The sequence below is a fragment of the Aedes albopictus genome, chromosome 2, assembly GCF_035046485.1.
Source record: "Aedes albopictus strain Foshan chromosome 2, AalbF5, whole genome shotgun sequence".
NCBI classification, from domain to species: Eukaryota; Metazoa; Arthropoda; class Insecta; order Diptera; family Culicidae; genus Aedes; species Aedes albopictus.
In genome coordinates, this window is record NC_085137.1 from 510,919,858 (window position 1) to 510,936,182 (window position 16,325).

The window sequence follows — 16,325 nt, forward strand, 5'->3', positions numbered from 1 at the left end:
ATCAACCAAACCAATATCAGATTTTGTTCTTCAGAAATTCAATCAGTAATAACTGAATATGCTATTCGTTAGATTTTTCCTCCTACTCGGGGATGTCTCACGGGATTCCTCTTCAACAGACTAATTTTGAAATTATGTCATGGATTATCCAAGATTCCTTTTCTGCTGCTTCAGGGTTTTCTGAAGGGATTCCTTCAGAATTCTTCCTAAAGCTTTCCCCTCGATTCTTCATTTTGGAAATTCCTTCCCTACACTCTTTCAGGTATTTTCATTGATTTACCGATTACTCCCGAGATTCCCTCAGAGATAATTCCGGAATTACTTTAAGATTTTCCCCGGAATTCTTTGAGAGATTCCTCCAGTGATCCTTTCGATATTTCTCCATGGATTTCTCCCAGGCTTTTTCCTGAGACTGGATTCCACTAGATAATGTTTCCAGGATTCCTGAGAGGATTACTCCATGTGGGGGAAGAGAACTCTCCGGTATTGTAAAGAGCCTTGTATTGAATATGGAAAAATATGCTGCAAAAAGCAGGAGAATTTCAAAAATTCAGTAAAAAAAGCAATAAAAAGTCATGTATGAATTCTCACTATCGAATAAATCCTGGTCTAGCGGAAATCGAATCCAGACACTCACATCACTTACTGAATTAAAAACATTTGAATTAGTTCAAATAAAAGGATTTTTCATATAGACAGACATTTATATTATTCAACCGTAATGTAATCTGACAGTTCTTTTTCTATTCTTTATGAGTGGCTTCCTACTCTTTCACTCTTTCTGAGTTGCCTTGTATCTACACGGATCAGAGTGTAATAATAGCGAAGAAGTTGTGCTGAAATGAAACTTGAAAAAATTATCAGATGTTAGAAAGCCACATTGAATTTTCTTTAACTGCTTTCTATTTTTCTTTCGTGAAATTATAATCATGTTTATTTTATTTGGTGTGGCAGTAAACTTGACAGATTTTGATGGGTACACAACTTGGACGTTAACAAATTAAGTTGGATATGTTCTGCCACATATTCGTCTACTTCGGGAATTGGCCTGTTTTAAGTTTGTTATTTTTCTTTTTTTTTTAATATTTTGGACTTTTGGTACTCTGTAGTGGTTTTTATATATGTATGGAAATGAGCCAATTCATTAAAAAAGGTCTTTAAGCAGTCATAAGTAACAAGAAGTTTCACCAGAAAGGGGAACAACATTGGATTCAGGGGTAGTTTACCTTTACCCTTTCTTGATACAATTTTGGTTGACGTAAAATGACTAAAAATTCATATCATCGTTGTTTCTGGAACGATTTTCTTAATTTCTATATCTAAAACAGAAATGTCATTGACCACAAGGTTCCGGAATCATTCCGGGTTATCATTTGGCACGTATTTTCCTGGGTTATGGTACGTATGCTACATTCTACCGATAAATGCTCTTAGATATACCAAACATCATGAATTCACGATACAAGTTCAGTTGTGGCCATTGTGGGCATTTTTAGTCACATTGACCGCATTCCAGAAACTTCCGCCTCCTTTTCCCAGGGAAGTGTCCTGTTTTTTTTATTTTTTATTTTTTGCGACATGTCAAATTTTATGAATTTATGAAACAGAGCAATAGAATCTTTCACCAGGATATTTTCCAGTAGTTTCTCCCGGAACTCAGATATTTCTTTTGGGTTTCATACAGAACCTTCTTCACGAACTCCTCAAGGAGTTTCTTAAGGGATTCTTCAAGAAATTCATTCAGGGATTTCTCCTGGAAATCCTCCTGGAAATCCAGAATGTCCATACTGTACTGTCATAGTTTTCCAAATTTTTTCCAGCTTTCAATCTATTGTTTTTTCCTTGACTAGATAGATTGTTATGTCACTAATAAATTTACAAATTTCAAAAAAATATATCTGGGATTAATCCAAATAGATAAATGAATATTAGGAATTCCAGATGAACGGCGTTCAGAAACCCCAGAGAGAAATATTTGATGATTTCAAAGGACCTTCTGAATGGATCGTAGAAGAAACTTTTGTAAGTATACGAGAAGGAATTTCTGACAAAATTTCAGAAGGATTTTCAGTCATTTCTTTTGGGGATACGTCTGGTCTGGAGCTCCTCCTGTATTTTTTTGTACGTGTGTGTGTTTTTTTTTTCAGGAATTGCTTCTGGTGTTCCTCAAGATATTTAGCTTAGGATTCTTCCAGAAGGTTCTTCCAAGATTTGTTATAACTCAAAGGATATCATCCCGAGACGCTCGTTGGAGACGAGACCTAACAAACCTGGCCACCAGAGGTTCCCAATCTCTTCTTTACAGGGTCGGATCTTCGCGCTGATCAGAAGCTCAAAACCACTATATTCCTTCTTTCTAATCACTTTATTCAATTTACTGTTGTGTAGTTGGATCAAAGGGAAAAGTACCCGAAATGGTAACGGATTTTTCTAAACTTTCCTGTGCCTTCTAGAGTTTCTTCTGGAATGTTTTTAGGATTCCTACCTAAGATTCTGGGATTCATATTTGGGATTCTCAAGAAATTCCTCCCCAGGTATTTCAAAGAATTATTTCTGCCATCCTACATGAAGTTCCTTTGGAGATTTCTCCTGGAAGTCTTTCTGTAACTTTTTCAGTTGTGCCTCCTGATATTTTTCAAGAAGTAACTTATGGAATCAAGAAGCTTGGGATGCATTGGAGAAATCACTGCACAAGTAAAGTAATTTCAGAAAATCCAAAAGAAATTCTAGTGGAAAGTTCAAAACGATTTTCTTGAAAAATAAATTTCTCAAAAGAGTAGAACTTTGCAGACGAATCCCACGCAAAATCTGTGGAGGAATTATAGAAGTAATGAGGTATCTAAGATTATTCATTGAGAAATATCAGAATAAAACTTTTGGAGAAATTGCTGAAGAAATATCCTTAGTAATCTCAGAAGGAATTCCAGAAAAACGACACAAGATCAGGAAGATTGCCAAAAGATAAAACTGGAAGAATTCCAGACGGATCTCCAAGTGTGAAAGAACCTCCCTGAAAAAACTCCTTGGGAAATCCCAGAGAAAACGCTTCGAATATCGGAAGGAGCCTTTTGCTGAGATTACAGTAGAAATATCTGGAAACATTTCTTAAGAAATTCCTAAAAATATTCCCAGAAACAATTCCAGGAAGAATGCTAATATGAAATCCAGTTGAAATCACGAGAGAGCTCCTTGAAGAGCTTCAGACAGATCATCTGCAGGATTCCCAGAAGGAATTTCGAAAAAATAAATAACAGAAAGAACTCCTGGGGGTACGCCTTGCAGTATCTCACAAGGATCTTTCGGAGGACTCCTTCAGGAATTCCAAAAGGAATTCCTGGGAAAACTACAGGAACTGCAGGATACACACCAAAAGAATCTAGGAGAAATGCCTAAAAAAACTACTGGAGGAATCTCAGAAAAAACTCTTAAACAAAACACGAAAAGCAATCCAGCGGTAATACCAGGATATTTTTCTGGAGCAAATCCAGACGGACGTAACGAATAATAGTCGTAATAGCTTTCAATAACTTTGTTTTGTAAATTCATGGAATTTGAAAAGTCACAAGCCTGGATTTGCTATAAAAATTACTAAACCGACTAAAAGGTGAATGTTTTGATGAAGATAATGTTTTTAGTCATTCTACGTAAGCTACAAATGTATTAAGGAGGAATAAAAGTTCATGAAAAGTTTAAGGAGAGGCTTTCAAGGGTAGTTTAAGGTTGAGTGGCTAAGGAGGTTTTATGTTTCAAGGAAAAAAAAAAAGAAAAAAAGCACCTTCTTAGTGTGTTTAGGCGACATGCGCATGTAAAATAATAGTTTTTTTTTCATGTTTTCATGGTCTCGAGACCAAGGAATGCTGTTAAGATTTTTATCAAAAATTTTTAAATATTTGACGTAACATAAAAAATACAACGATACATTCTTAAGTTAAAAAACCCCAATTAATCCACCTAGCGTTGATGGCGCCTTTTTCGTGTCTTCGTAAACCCATTTCAACAAAACTCAAGTGACATGATGAATATCGCACTTTCATACGTTTAACAGATATCCATTTCATGGCACCAGAAATCATAGCGTATTTCTGGCTCTTGATATTTGAGCCTCAAACTCTTGAAAAAAAAAAAGCCGCAATCTTGAACTTTGAGCCGCCATTTTGGATTTAAGTCCAGCATCTTGGGAATCGTGGTCGCCATTTTTGGACTCCAGACTTCTTCCCCATACCAGATATGCCCATATCGAATGGTTTTAGATCCCAAAACTCAATTAAACAGCCACAATCATGAATTTTGAGACGCCATCTTGAATACAGTTTCTAACCGATTTTGGCAACACGAGGTGAATTTTGTGTTGCCAAAATGGGGTGTTGCCAAAATCGGTAAAAAAAATTTGTGATATTTTTTTCATTTTAATGCGTTATTTTGTCTTATTGTATAAATATGGACTATTCAAAAGTTATCATTATTCCCTGAGGTGACGTTCATATATTACGTTATGATTTGTAAAATGGTGGTTTTGAAAAACTTGATGATTTTTTGCGTTATTTTGGAGAAGTTTATAAATATTCACAAGATTCACAAGATACAAATCAATCCCATAATGTATCGTTCATAAATTACGTTACGATTTTCATAAAGTGGTGGTTTTGCAAAACTTGACGATCCGTCTATTTCTGTTTTCGAAATTCCATTACAACAGTGTAATGAAGGGGTAGAGAAAATGATTTAAAGAGTTAAATGTGTGTGATTTACAGTCTCGATGTTGCTAACGGCACCATCATCCGTTACAACTTTTTGTTGAACTTCCTTTGGTTTGGGGTCTTCAGTTGTAGATTCCAGATTCCAAACATTTTCTTCATCATCCTCATCATCATGCAAAACCAGCTTTACCACATCATCATCGCTCAAAACTTTGCATGAGTATCACTGATCCACATCATGAGGAACTATTTCCGGAGCGCATTCTGTTTGAATGTTGTACAGTTTGACCAGCGGAAGATCATCTTTGTGCATCAGTAAGTCTCCATCGATAATTCCAATCTTCCTCCAGGATTGACGAATGACTTTGGCTTCTACAGCATCCCAAGCCTCGTGTAGCCAAAAGCAAACGTTCTTCATGTTTACTTTGGCCAGCCGTTCTTCAGCATCATCGTCCTGGTCCATTCCCATTGTCTCCAGCAATAATTTGTCCCGATAGCGAAGTTTGGCATTTTGAATAACATTCTTATACATTGGCTGGATTATTGTGGTAACATTGGGTGGTAAGAAGAATACCCTAATCAGCCCGTCATCACTTACAAGTTCATCATTGAAGTGATGTGCAGAACAATTATCCAATAGCAATATGGCACTTGGAGAGATGTTACGTTTCGCTGCATAACGCCTAACAGCTGGGACAAAGTGCTTGAAGAACCATTCTTTGAATAAGGTTCTTGTCATCCATGCGTTTTTAGATGCCAAGTAAGTTACTGGTACACGAACATTTTTCATTGCCCTTGGATTTCGCGATTTTCCAATAACCACCATGGGTAACTTATGACTACCTGTAACATTACAGCATGGCATAAACGTAACACGCAATTTGGAGGCTTTATGACCCTGGGCACTTGTTTCGTGTGGTGCAACCAAATTCTCTCCTGGTAGCATTCTGAAAAACAGTGCCGATTCGTCAGCATTATAAATCATTTCCGTCGTCAAATTTCGCAAAAAACCTTTTACGGAACGATTCAATGCTGTCAACGTCGCAAGACAGCGACTCACCACATACCTTCAGTTTTCGTATTCCATAACGAATCTTAAAATTGTGGGACCAGTGTTCGGAGAAGCGAACGGTATTCGGAACACCAAATTGAGGAGCAAATATTTTAGCCTTCCTGATGAGCATCATGGTTGATACCTTGAGACGCAATCGCCGTTGGTTAAGAAACCAGAAAAACAATGCTTCCTCCAGTTGTCGATACTTGCCTTTTGCCGCATACTTCCAGTGTTTCCTGTTTCGGCCAGTTTTATTCGCTGCAGCTGCCAAAATTGATTCAGAATTTTTTCAATTTTTCGAATCGTACACCGGTGGACATTGAATCGCCTTACCAATTCAGCTTTTGGCGTTGAATGCTCCCTTATTGCTTGTAGAACTGCAACCTTATCGCTCAAGGTGAGAGAGTTTCGCATTTGTTTCTCTACGCTTGCAATTTTTCGTGATTTTGCTGTGAACAACAACAATTTTGTAATTCAGTCTGCAATAGGTTCACATGAAACAATGAAACTCACGATATGATCAACAATTTCAACGAATTTCGATCTAAAGCTGCTTAACAGGTTTTTTCAGACAAATGTACCAACACTGTTTACACAGATGTATCAACTATGAAAATCACACGGTCATCGGAATCTGATCAAAACTCAACATTCTTTACTCAATCGCTCGTGCCGAAGGGAGGAGGAGGGTCCTATTTAAAAGTAAGGCAGCATCCTTACGTAACGCTAAAACCTACATTCCTTGACCCTACCTTCCCCCTCCGTAAAGCTTTTTTGTATGAAAATCCCTAAATTTTTATATGGACCGTAACGCTCGGCCATGATCCCCCTTTCCACTAGAATGTTACGTAATTTGCGGACGCCGCCTAAGGCTAAAATATACATTTATCGGTGAAAAAATTGTTGTCGAAAATAGGTGTTGCCAAAATCGGTGAAAAATTGATGCCAAAAACGGTTGTTGCCAAAATTGGTAAGATAATGTTGCCAAAAACGGGTGTTGCCAAAATCGGTAAGAAACTGTATTCTGGTCGCCATTTTTGAACTCCGGTTGCATCCCCATACCAAATATACCCATATTAAATGGTTTTAGAGCCAAAATCTCCGTAAAACAGCCGCCATCTAGAATTTTGAGCCGCTATTTTAAATTTTGAGACGCCATCTTTGATATTTTGGTCGCCATCTTGGATATTTTAATCGTCATTTTTGGACTCCAGACATCTTCTTAATATCAAATATACCCATATTGAATGGTTTTAGAGCCTAAAACTCTTTTAAACAGCCGCCATCTGGAATGTTTAGCCGCCATCTTGGATATTCGACCGCCATTTTGGATATTCTAGTTGCCATTTTTTGAGTCTAGATTTCTTCCCTTGCTTCTTCCCCATACCAAATATACCCAAATTGCATGGTTTAGGTCCTAAAACTCCATTAAAAAGTCGCCATCTCGAATTTTGAGACGCCATCTTGGATATTTTGGTCACCATCTTGGATGTTTTATTCGTCAATTTTGGACTCCAGATAACTTCCCTATACCAAAAATACCCATATTGCATGGTTGAAGAGCCTAAAAGTCCATTAAACAAGCGCCATCTTGAATTTGGAGCCACCATCTTGGATATTCTGGACGCCATTTTTGGAGTCTAAACTTCTTCTTCATACCAAATATACCCATATTGCATGGTTATGGAGCCTAAAACACCATTAAACAGCCGCCTTGTTGAATTTGGAGCCGCCATCTTGGATTTTAGACCGTCATCGTAGATATTGTGGTCGCCATTTTTGGACTCCGGAAATCTTCCTCATACCAAATATACACATGTTGCATGGTTTAAGAGCCTAAAACTCTTTTTAACAGCCGCAATCTTGAATTTGGAGCCGCCATCTTGAATATTCGGCTGCCATCTTGAATTTTAGGCCGACATCGTGGAATTTCAGGTCTCCAGTGTTGATTTCTGCCCAAAATTCGTCAACCATGCTAAAGGTAACAAAAATCGCCTCAGTTTGATTTATCGCATGCTGGGGCTTGGTTCAGTGTTGTATACGACCAGTTATACCGTTGCTGGTTCGGATCACTGAAATGGTCATAACTTCGGAACGCGTTGACCGATCCGGACCATTTTAAATAGCAAATAATGCGGTAAAATTCTGGTTCGATTCGAGCTATAATTCGAAAAATCGGCCAGTTGGAAGTGCCTCAAAAGTGAGTGAACTCTTTTTGCGCACAGACATACATACATACACACATACACACATAATCTCAATTCGTCGAACTGAGTTGATTGGTAAATGTGACTTGACTCTCCGAGCCTTCTATCGAAAATTCGTTTTTTGAGTGAACATATAGCCTTTCAGTACACTTCGGTGTACGAGAAAGGCAAAAAATAAAAAATACTAATAATGAACATTTCATCTCTATTTCCAGATTGTTTCAATAAGAAAATTTTTCCATCCACCATCCGGAGATTCAGCCACCATTTCCGTTTCGGCTCTCGGGGCCGACACGACGACGACGGCGACAACGACCTCCGACAATCGCCAACGATATCGTCGCACCATACTAGGACCCTCCGGGACCACCGACGACGACGATCCCCCTCCGACGCGAAGCTCTCAGGACAGCAGCACACCACGGGATGGGATTGCACAAAAACTATTTCAAAGTAGGACAAAATGCCAGTAATCAGCTGTTCGGCCTGCCACCTCGGGGCCCCAGTGGCGCTACGCCGCTATCGATGCTTATATCGCAGGGAGCGAAATTCAATAACAGTGAGTACCCCATACCGACCATTATTACCATAAATCAGCATAAATGACAAAAAAAGTCAAGGATCGCAACCGCCCGTAAAAATTAACAAACTAATTCGAAAAACCCACACTGCCACTCCAAAAATGTCAGTCCCCAAGCTCTTCATCATCAGCGTTCAGGTTCCAGGTGTGGAAAAAAACGGACAGCATTCGACTCAATTACATCAACGTCAACCCGTGCGGCCACTTGATGTGTAAATCATTTTCTGATTTACGACCAAGAGCTGCCCCTACTGCCCTATCCTGCGGCCTACCTGTTCTCACATTGAAACTGATCTCCACCCGGGAGAGTACCTACCATCCAACATGTAGTTCAATTTCTTAATCATAGAACTGAGTCTGAAGCTTGTCGTCAGTAGATGCTCTCATCCTACCAGGCTGGGTTGTTCGACCAAGGCACGTGGTAGTGTGTAGTCCAGTGCGGTTAACCACAAAGGTACTCCTGCTTGCCAACTGCATTTTCCTCTGGTGGCGTCTTATCACTGCACTGGCTGTGAGGGAAAAGATGCAGATGTGCAGCTGAAGCAACAGTGCTGGTATTGGTAACTACTAATGGGGGTTTTTAAGAGGCAAACCTGAAATGTTTCACGCATGCGTTAATTGAACAGTTTCTACAGAAGCTATTAGGAATTTCATCAAAATAAATGTTGCATTTACTGCTCAACATTTGGAATAATTTCACTTGATAATATTATCCACACACTTTGTTTGTTCATTTACGTTAATTTGTTAACGTGTGCTGCCTGTGAGAGCGACGACGCTCTAGGATCGCCTATGCACTCAGCCAGCCAGTGCATTACCTACCAACCAGAGAATCATCTCGCTAAAGAACCTAACGAACAGCTATCTTGGTAAATTACGACCCGCGGTACCGCCCACCATAGAATTATCGGTGATGTATGCAGCTCTCTACACGCAAGGAGGAACGATATTAATTTGCGGTTAAGCCCTTCCTCTGTTTGACTAGGCGGCTACACGCAGAACTCGATGTACACAGCGCAACGAGTAACTTTCACGCAGTGACCGAAAAGACAAAAGAATTTTCACACAGATTTGTGTAACACCGGATCAGCACATTTTTTGTGTTGATCCAGTCGTACGCAAATATGAGTGAAAAATCCTTTGTGTTTTTGCTCGCTGCGTGAAAGTTACTCGTGCGCTGTGTTGTTTCATTTAAGGGTGTAGTACATCGGATCGGTAGCCATAAAGAACCATACACAGAATTGAACCGCAGGCTTCCACATACCTGTGCGGTGGTAACCAGTAGTCGAGGAAGCAAGAGGAGGACGAGGTGGACAGTTTTGATTTATATGGAAATTTGTCTACTGTGATATAAAAATTGTTGGGTGAATGGGGAACTTTTTTATTGTTTTTATACTTAGGAAGGTTTACTCGCATGATGATGAGATTCGAACAGGTGCTAATTTTTTTATAAGCGCCATTCAGTTTTACTGTTAACCTCGCTGGAAATGCGATTCTATACTTCCTGGTTCTCAAATGGTTTGGCTTATAAGTGATGCAGAATGAAATCATAGTCGTGTACATGAGTAAGCCAAAATTGGATAACTGAACTTCTGACAAGGAAGTAAACCAGCTTACTCCCTCTTTCGACGCTAAGTGATCTAATTTTGTCTAGAAAATGTCACAGTACCTCACCAGAATCAAAGGATCCGACAGAAACTCGATTATTCTGTAATATTTTTTATCTTGATCATCGGAGCAGGAAATACCAAATTCAATAATCTTTTTTGCTCAGTGAACTTTCGGCCTGCTGATTCGGCAGACTGATGGATAACAATTTTGAAATTGGCGACACAGTTCGGCGAACCTGACCAGTCCACGGTTAACATCTATCGAAAATGCGCAACGTACAAATCGTTGTCTATTGGAACGGGTTTTTATACTTATGAGATTGAGGGGACCATACTGTCAAGTCAAACATCCATCACGTTTGATATGTTAATATGCTATTTATAAATTGGCAAAGCACACACCTTTAAAATCAAATGCTGTCTCGATAGCGGCTGGAAAGAAGCTATGATACAATGCGGAATAGATCTTTTTTTTTTCATTGGGTTCAAGGATATTGTTTCAAAATTTTTGATTGGATCCAACTTGTTCCACCCGCTCAGTAATAATTTGTTAAGCCTTAAACATTTCTCTCATACAAAGCTAGCGTCTGTTGAATTCCACGTTGCAGCGATACATCCAAAGAATCCGGGAATCATTTCAAGGGTTCTTCCAGGAATTCTGCCTAGAAAGCATAGAATTTAACCGCGCGACTGTGTGAAGATTAATCCAAATACCTTTCTAACTATTCTTCGAAAAATTTCTCCAAAGTTCTCCTAAGAACTCCTCCTGGGCTACTTTCAAGGATTTTACAAGAATTTCCATAAATGTTTCGTCTACGAATTCCTCCTGGAAGAATTCTTCTAAGGACTCATGTAGGAATTCTTCCATGAATTTCACCATAAATTCTTTAAAAGATTCCTAAGATAATCATTCGAGGGGCACTTTTGTGATTCTTCCTAGGTATCTTTTTTTTTCAGAAAAATCTCCCGGAGATTAATCAAAAAAATCACTAGGATCTCTTCCATGGAGTTCAATTTCTTCTAGGAATCTTTCTAAAGATTTCCCCCGATATTCTTTAAGAATTCGGGAATTCTCCCAAGATTTTTGGCCGGAATTCCTGCAAAAAAAATCTTCTAGTTGTTTCCAAATAACTATAAGTCAAAAGATCGACAATTCTGGAGCTCGATTTGAAAAGGTCGTATGTGCTTTTGTCGATTAAAAATTCGATCAGTTGGATTCGCTTATTATAGCAAAAACCGTTGAAATTGAACAAAGTTGATACATACAGCAGAATCGTCACAAAACAGGCTTTCCGTTCCATCATTAAAAGTCTCCAAAATATCTCCCTATTGCTACAATAACTAAAATAAACTGATTGAATTTTATTTCGACAAATGTACATACGACCTATTAAAATCGAGCTCCAGAATTGTTTTAGAAGAAATTCTTTCAAAATTTTTTGGGAATTCTTCCCAGGTCTGCTCCACGAAGTCGCCCAAGTCCTCGTGCGCAAGTTTTCAAATAATTTCCCCAAAAAAATAATTGAAGGATTTCCCCGAAATTCTTCCCGAAAATCTTTCAAGCACTTTCTTGGTAATTTTTTCAAGAATTCCTGCAAAATAATATAAGGATACTTCCAGAAACTTATTCCCTGATTTTAGAAGGCATTTATCAAAATTTGTTGAAGAATTATTTTAAGCATCTCTGTAGAAAATATTACATAGATTTCTCTAAAAATTCTTCCGACATATACTCCAGAAAAGATATTTCTTTATAAAATAAGGATTTTTTTTTCAATGATTCCACTAAAAAAATCTCTAAACAGTGCTGACAAGGACACTCTTTTGTAAAAGTATCCATGAATTCTTGTAAAAAATCATAAGAAATCAAAGATGTATTAGGAATTCTTTCGAAGATTTATCAAAAATTCCTATAAGAATACCTTCCGAGAATTCTTCAAAGGATTTCTTTTTGGGATTTTTTAAGAATTTCTTCAGAAATTCTTCAAGGATTTTCTGCAGAAGTCACAGGAGAAATTCTGGGAATTCTTAGAAGTGCTCCATGGAGAAACTTCCGATGCAACCGTGGATGCAACACTTGGAGGTGGCATTAAAAGAAGCAATTGAAACCATTCCTGAAGGAGTCCATGGAAAAAAAAAATGCTGGAAAAGAAATTCTTGATATAGTTCATGGTAATTTTTCTAAAGCAATGCATGAAAGAAAGATGGAATACTGCATAAATTTCCAGCTGTAGAAACCCCGGAATATTTTCTTGGAGAAGGATTTTTGGAAAAGTCATTGGGCGTATCCTAGGAGAAATCGTTGGAATATTTCCAGGAGGATTCCTTGGAGGAAATCCTAGAAGAACTTCCTATAGGAATCCTTGGAGGGATTTCTGGAGGAAATCCTGTAATAATTATTTTGGGAATGCTAGAAGAAATTCTTGTAGCAATTCTTGGAGAAGTTTGTAGAGAAATCCAAAGTGGATATATTTTTTTTTATTTTGAAAAAAAAATGTCTGAATGTCTGTTAAAAAGTATGACTGCATGCGTTTGGCAATCTTTTGATTTTTTTCTAAGAATTCTTCTAGGATTTTTTTCTAAAAATTCCTCTAACAATTTTTCCGAGAATTTCTATAGAAAAGTTTCAGCACAGTCTTCAGATGATTGTCCAAAGATTTTCACTAGGAATTCTTTTAAGGATTTCCAATTTTGCCATTAATTCTTTTAAGGATTGACCTACGCATTGATTGACGACAAATAAATAAATTAATAAATAAATAGAAATTCGTTTAAGGATCCCTTATAAAAATCTTCCAAAAATTTCTGCAGAATGGCTTATCCAGCAATTCTTGCATCTATAATTTTCCCAAAGAGTACTCCAAAAAAATTGAGAATTTTTCAAAAATTTATTGGAATTCTTCCAAGAATTTCCTAGAATTACTTCAAAAATTCTTCTAGTGGTTGCTAAAGAAAACTGTCCATCAAATGTTCGGCAATTCTTTCGAAGTTTTGTCCAGAAATTCTTCAAAGATTTTTATAAGAATTCTTTCAAAGTCTGCTCCAGGAAATCGCTCAAGCCCTCGTTCGCTAATATTTCAAAGAATTCCCCCAAAAATTATTTTAAGGAATTTTTCTGAACTTGCCTTGTAATTCTTCTGAGAATTCTGAGAATTATGATATAAGGGATCCTCCAGAATTTCCCCGCTGATTTATCTAGGTGTTTGCCAAGTATTCTTCCAGATTTTGTTTTCTATATGCTCCAAAAAAGGTTTATCAAGAAATAATTTCAATGATTCAGAGTGTGTTTTGGGAGGCAAAGTGGAAGTGCCACTTTTTTCATTCGGGATGACGTCTTCGTCGTCGATTTGGTTACGTGCATCGTCGTACTCGCGTGCAGTCGGAGCGGTTTCGGCGCTAGTTCCCAGAGCAATTTTTGTTGATAATAAATATTTTTATTTCATGTTTTTGCACTCACATAATAATTTCAATGGTTCGTCATCTTCGGTGTCGACATTTGTAATATTTTAGTCAAAACGAAAAAATGTTTTGATTCAAATAAAGGTTGCATGAATTGCATTACTTACCAAAGTGAATCCAAATCATGTGACTGCCCCCCTACCCACTAACAAAAACTCCTTCCTGTGACAGTCGTGGAGAAGATGAGGTGATCTCGGTCTCTAGTAGCAACGTACGTCACACTACCATTCCTTCCCTTCCTCGATGACCGTAAGGACGTGGTCGGTGCCGTTATTGACCTAAAAATGCTTTGGATTCTCGAAAATGCACATTGAGAGCGGTATCTACTCCCAAGCTCCGTTTGTTGGTTCCTTGTGCAATTTCGATTGTTCTGGTCAATCACGGAGTAGCAAATACGAATTGTACGGTCATCTATGCTCATGCTCAAATTAGTTCAATGATTCTTCAAGAAAATTCTCCAAGAATTTCTTACAAGGATTTTTGAACAGTTTTTGAAAGGTTCCTCCAGGAGTTTTTTTTTTTTTCAAATATTTCATCAATAATTGCTTCATGTTTTCTTGCAAGGCTACTTTCAGAAATAATTTCAATCATCTATACAGATATTATTCCAGAGATTTCTCGAAAATTTCATTCTCAGATTTCTCCTGGAATTCTTTCAAGGATTCTCGTAGGCACTCTTTTGACGATACATCCAGGAAGTCTTCTAAAAATTCATCAGGAATTGAAGATGTGTCTTTGTGTGACTTTCAAAGTTTTTTTTTATATAAATTTCTACGAGGATTCCTCCCAATATTTTTTTCATGAATTTCTTTTGAGGTTTTTTTGGATAAACCTGTAAAAATGCGTCAAGGAATTCTGGCAGGAATCCCCTAAAAAGTCAGTTATGGATTTTTAGTGTGAATCGTTGGAGGTAGTTTTGGAATTATTTCGGGAGAAATGCCTGGAGAAATCCTAGAATCTTTGGATGAAATTTTGTGGGAACACTTGGAGGTAGTAATAAAAAAAGCAATTGAACCCATTCCTGGAGGAATGCATGAAAAAAAAATTCCGAAGTCATCCTTGTTATAGTTCTTGGTGAATATTTCAAAGTATTTTTTGAAACAGAGGAGTATTACTGCAAGAATATCCAGATGTAGTAATCCCGGAGTATTTACTTGAACTTATTTTTGAAAGAGTTCCTGAATGAACTGCTTCCATCCTGAAAGAATTTCGGGTGATTTCTTCAAACAACTCCCTTAGACATTTTTGTAAAAATTTCCATAGAATCAATAAAAGAATTCCTTGGGAGGATTCCTGAAAAAAAATCTAGAAGAAGTCGTTTGACGTATCTAAGGACAACCCGCAAATTGGAATATTTCCAGCAGGAATCCTTTGAGTAAATCCTAGATGAAAGTACTATAGAAAACCTTGGAGAGATTTCTGAAAAGATCCTCAAAAAATCGTTTTCGGAATCTTTGGAAAAATTCGTGAAGGTTTTTTAAGAAAAAATCTGAAGGAATTCTTGTTGGAAGTTCTGTCGTAAATGGAAAAATTTCACAAGGGTTCCGACAAAAAAGTTGTTCGAAACATTTTCGAAAAAATCCTAGAGCAATTAATTGGAAAAACATCTAGAGGGATACTTGAGAAGATTCCTGACAAACTCTTGCACGAATTGAAGAATATTGCGGAGGAATCCTAGTGGAAATTATGGGAAAATTGTTAGCAAAAATTCTTGAAATAAACTTCGGAGAATTTCCTGGTATAATCATTGGAAGAATGTCTTTCCAAGTATCAGAAGGGATTGGCAAAAAAAATCCTGAATAAAAACCTTGCAGAAGTTGACAGAAGAGGCACTGGAAAAATCCCCAGAGGAAAAATTTTTAGACTAAATGCTGAAGGAATTCTGCAAATAATGCATGCAATTTATCCTTGGTCAAATTTTGGGAAAAAATTCTGATCAAATCGAGTCGATTTGACAAATTTCTGAAAAAAAAGTCTTGGAATGAAGTTCTGAAAAAGGCAGAATGCTAAGATGAATTCCTGGATGATTGTTTGGAGAAATTTCTAAAGGGTTTCTAGGAGGAATTCCTGGAGCAGACCTGAGAGAACTCCCAAAAAGTTCTCCTTGAGCAATTTCTAGAGAAAAAAAACTCCTAGAAGAATAGCTTCAGATACACTTGAGAAAATCTCAAGAAAAACTGCAGCAAAAATTCCTGGTGATATTGCTGGATGAAATTTTAGTGAACTCCTGAGAAAGTTTCTGGAAAAACTCCAAGAAAATGCCTTTGGGAGGTCCTCATAAACCTTCGAGGGGCATTACTATATGAACTTCCAGAAGAACACAAAAAAAATCAGGAGAAACTTCTGCATAAAAAATTCAAGAACACTTGGTAACATTCCTACGAGGAACTTCTAGAAGATATTCCAGAGCAATTCCTGTTGAAATTCCCGGAATGACGCTTTCTTAAGAATTGCCATAGGATTTTCGGGAGGAAACTTTTTGAAGAATTCCCTGAAGATTTCTTGAAAAAAACCTTGAATGTACTTCTTTGAAGGAACTTCTGTAAGAATTCTCGGTGAGATCTCAAAAGATTCCCCAGAAGAACACGTGGAAGTATGCTTTGGAAAACCTTTGGGAAAATCTCAGGGAAACTTCTCGAAAAATTTACGAGGAGAAGTTCTTGGATGAACTTAAGAAAAAAAATCCTCAAGAAATATCAGAAGGGACAAACTTCAGGA

General features: G+C 37.5%; 1 protein-coding gene across 1 annotated transcript in view; it reads left to right on the forward strand.

Moving 5' to 3' along the window:
- Positions 1-16,325, forward strand: part of LOC109621685 (scavenger receptor class B member 1) — a 207,980-nt gene that overhangs the window by 114,998 nt on the left and 76,657 nt on the right. The window contains exon 2 of the mRNA XM_020075805.3: positions 8,174-8,517. Within this exon, the coding sequence (XP_019931364.2) occupies positions 8,385-8,517 (133 nt within the window). The 5' untranslated portion in view covers positions 8,174-8,384. The remainder of the gene's footprint in view (positions 1-8,173; positions 8,518-16,325) is intronic.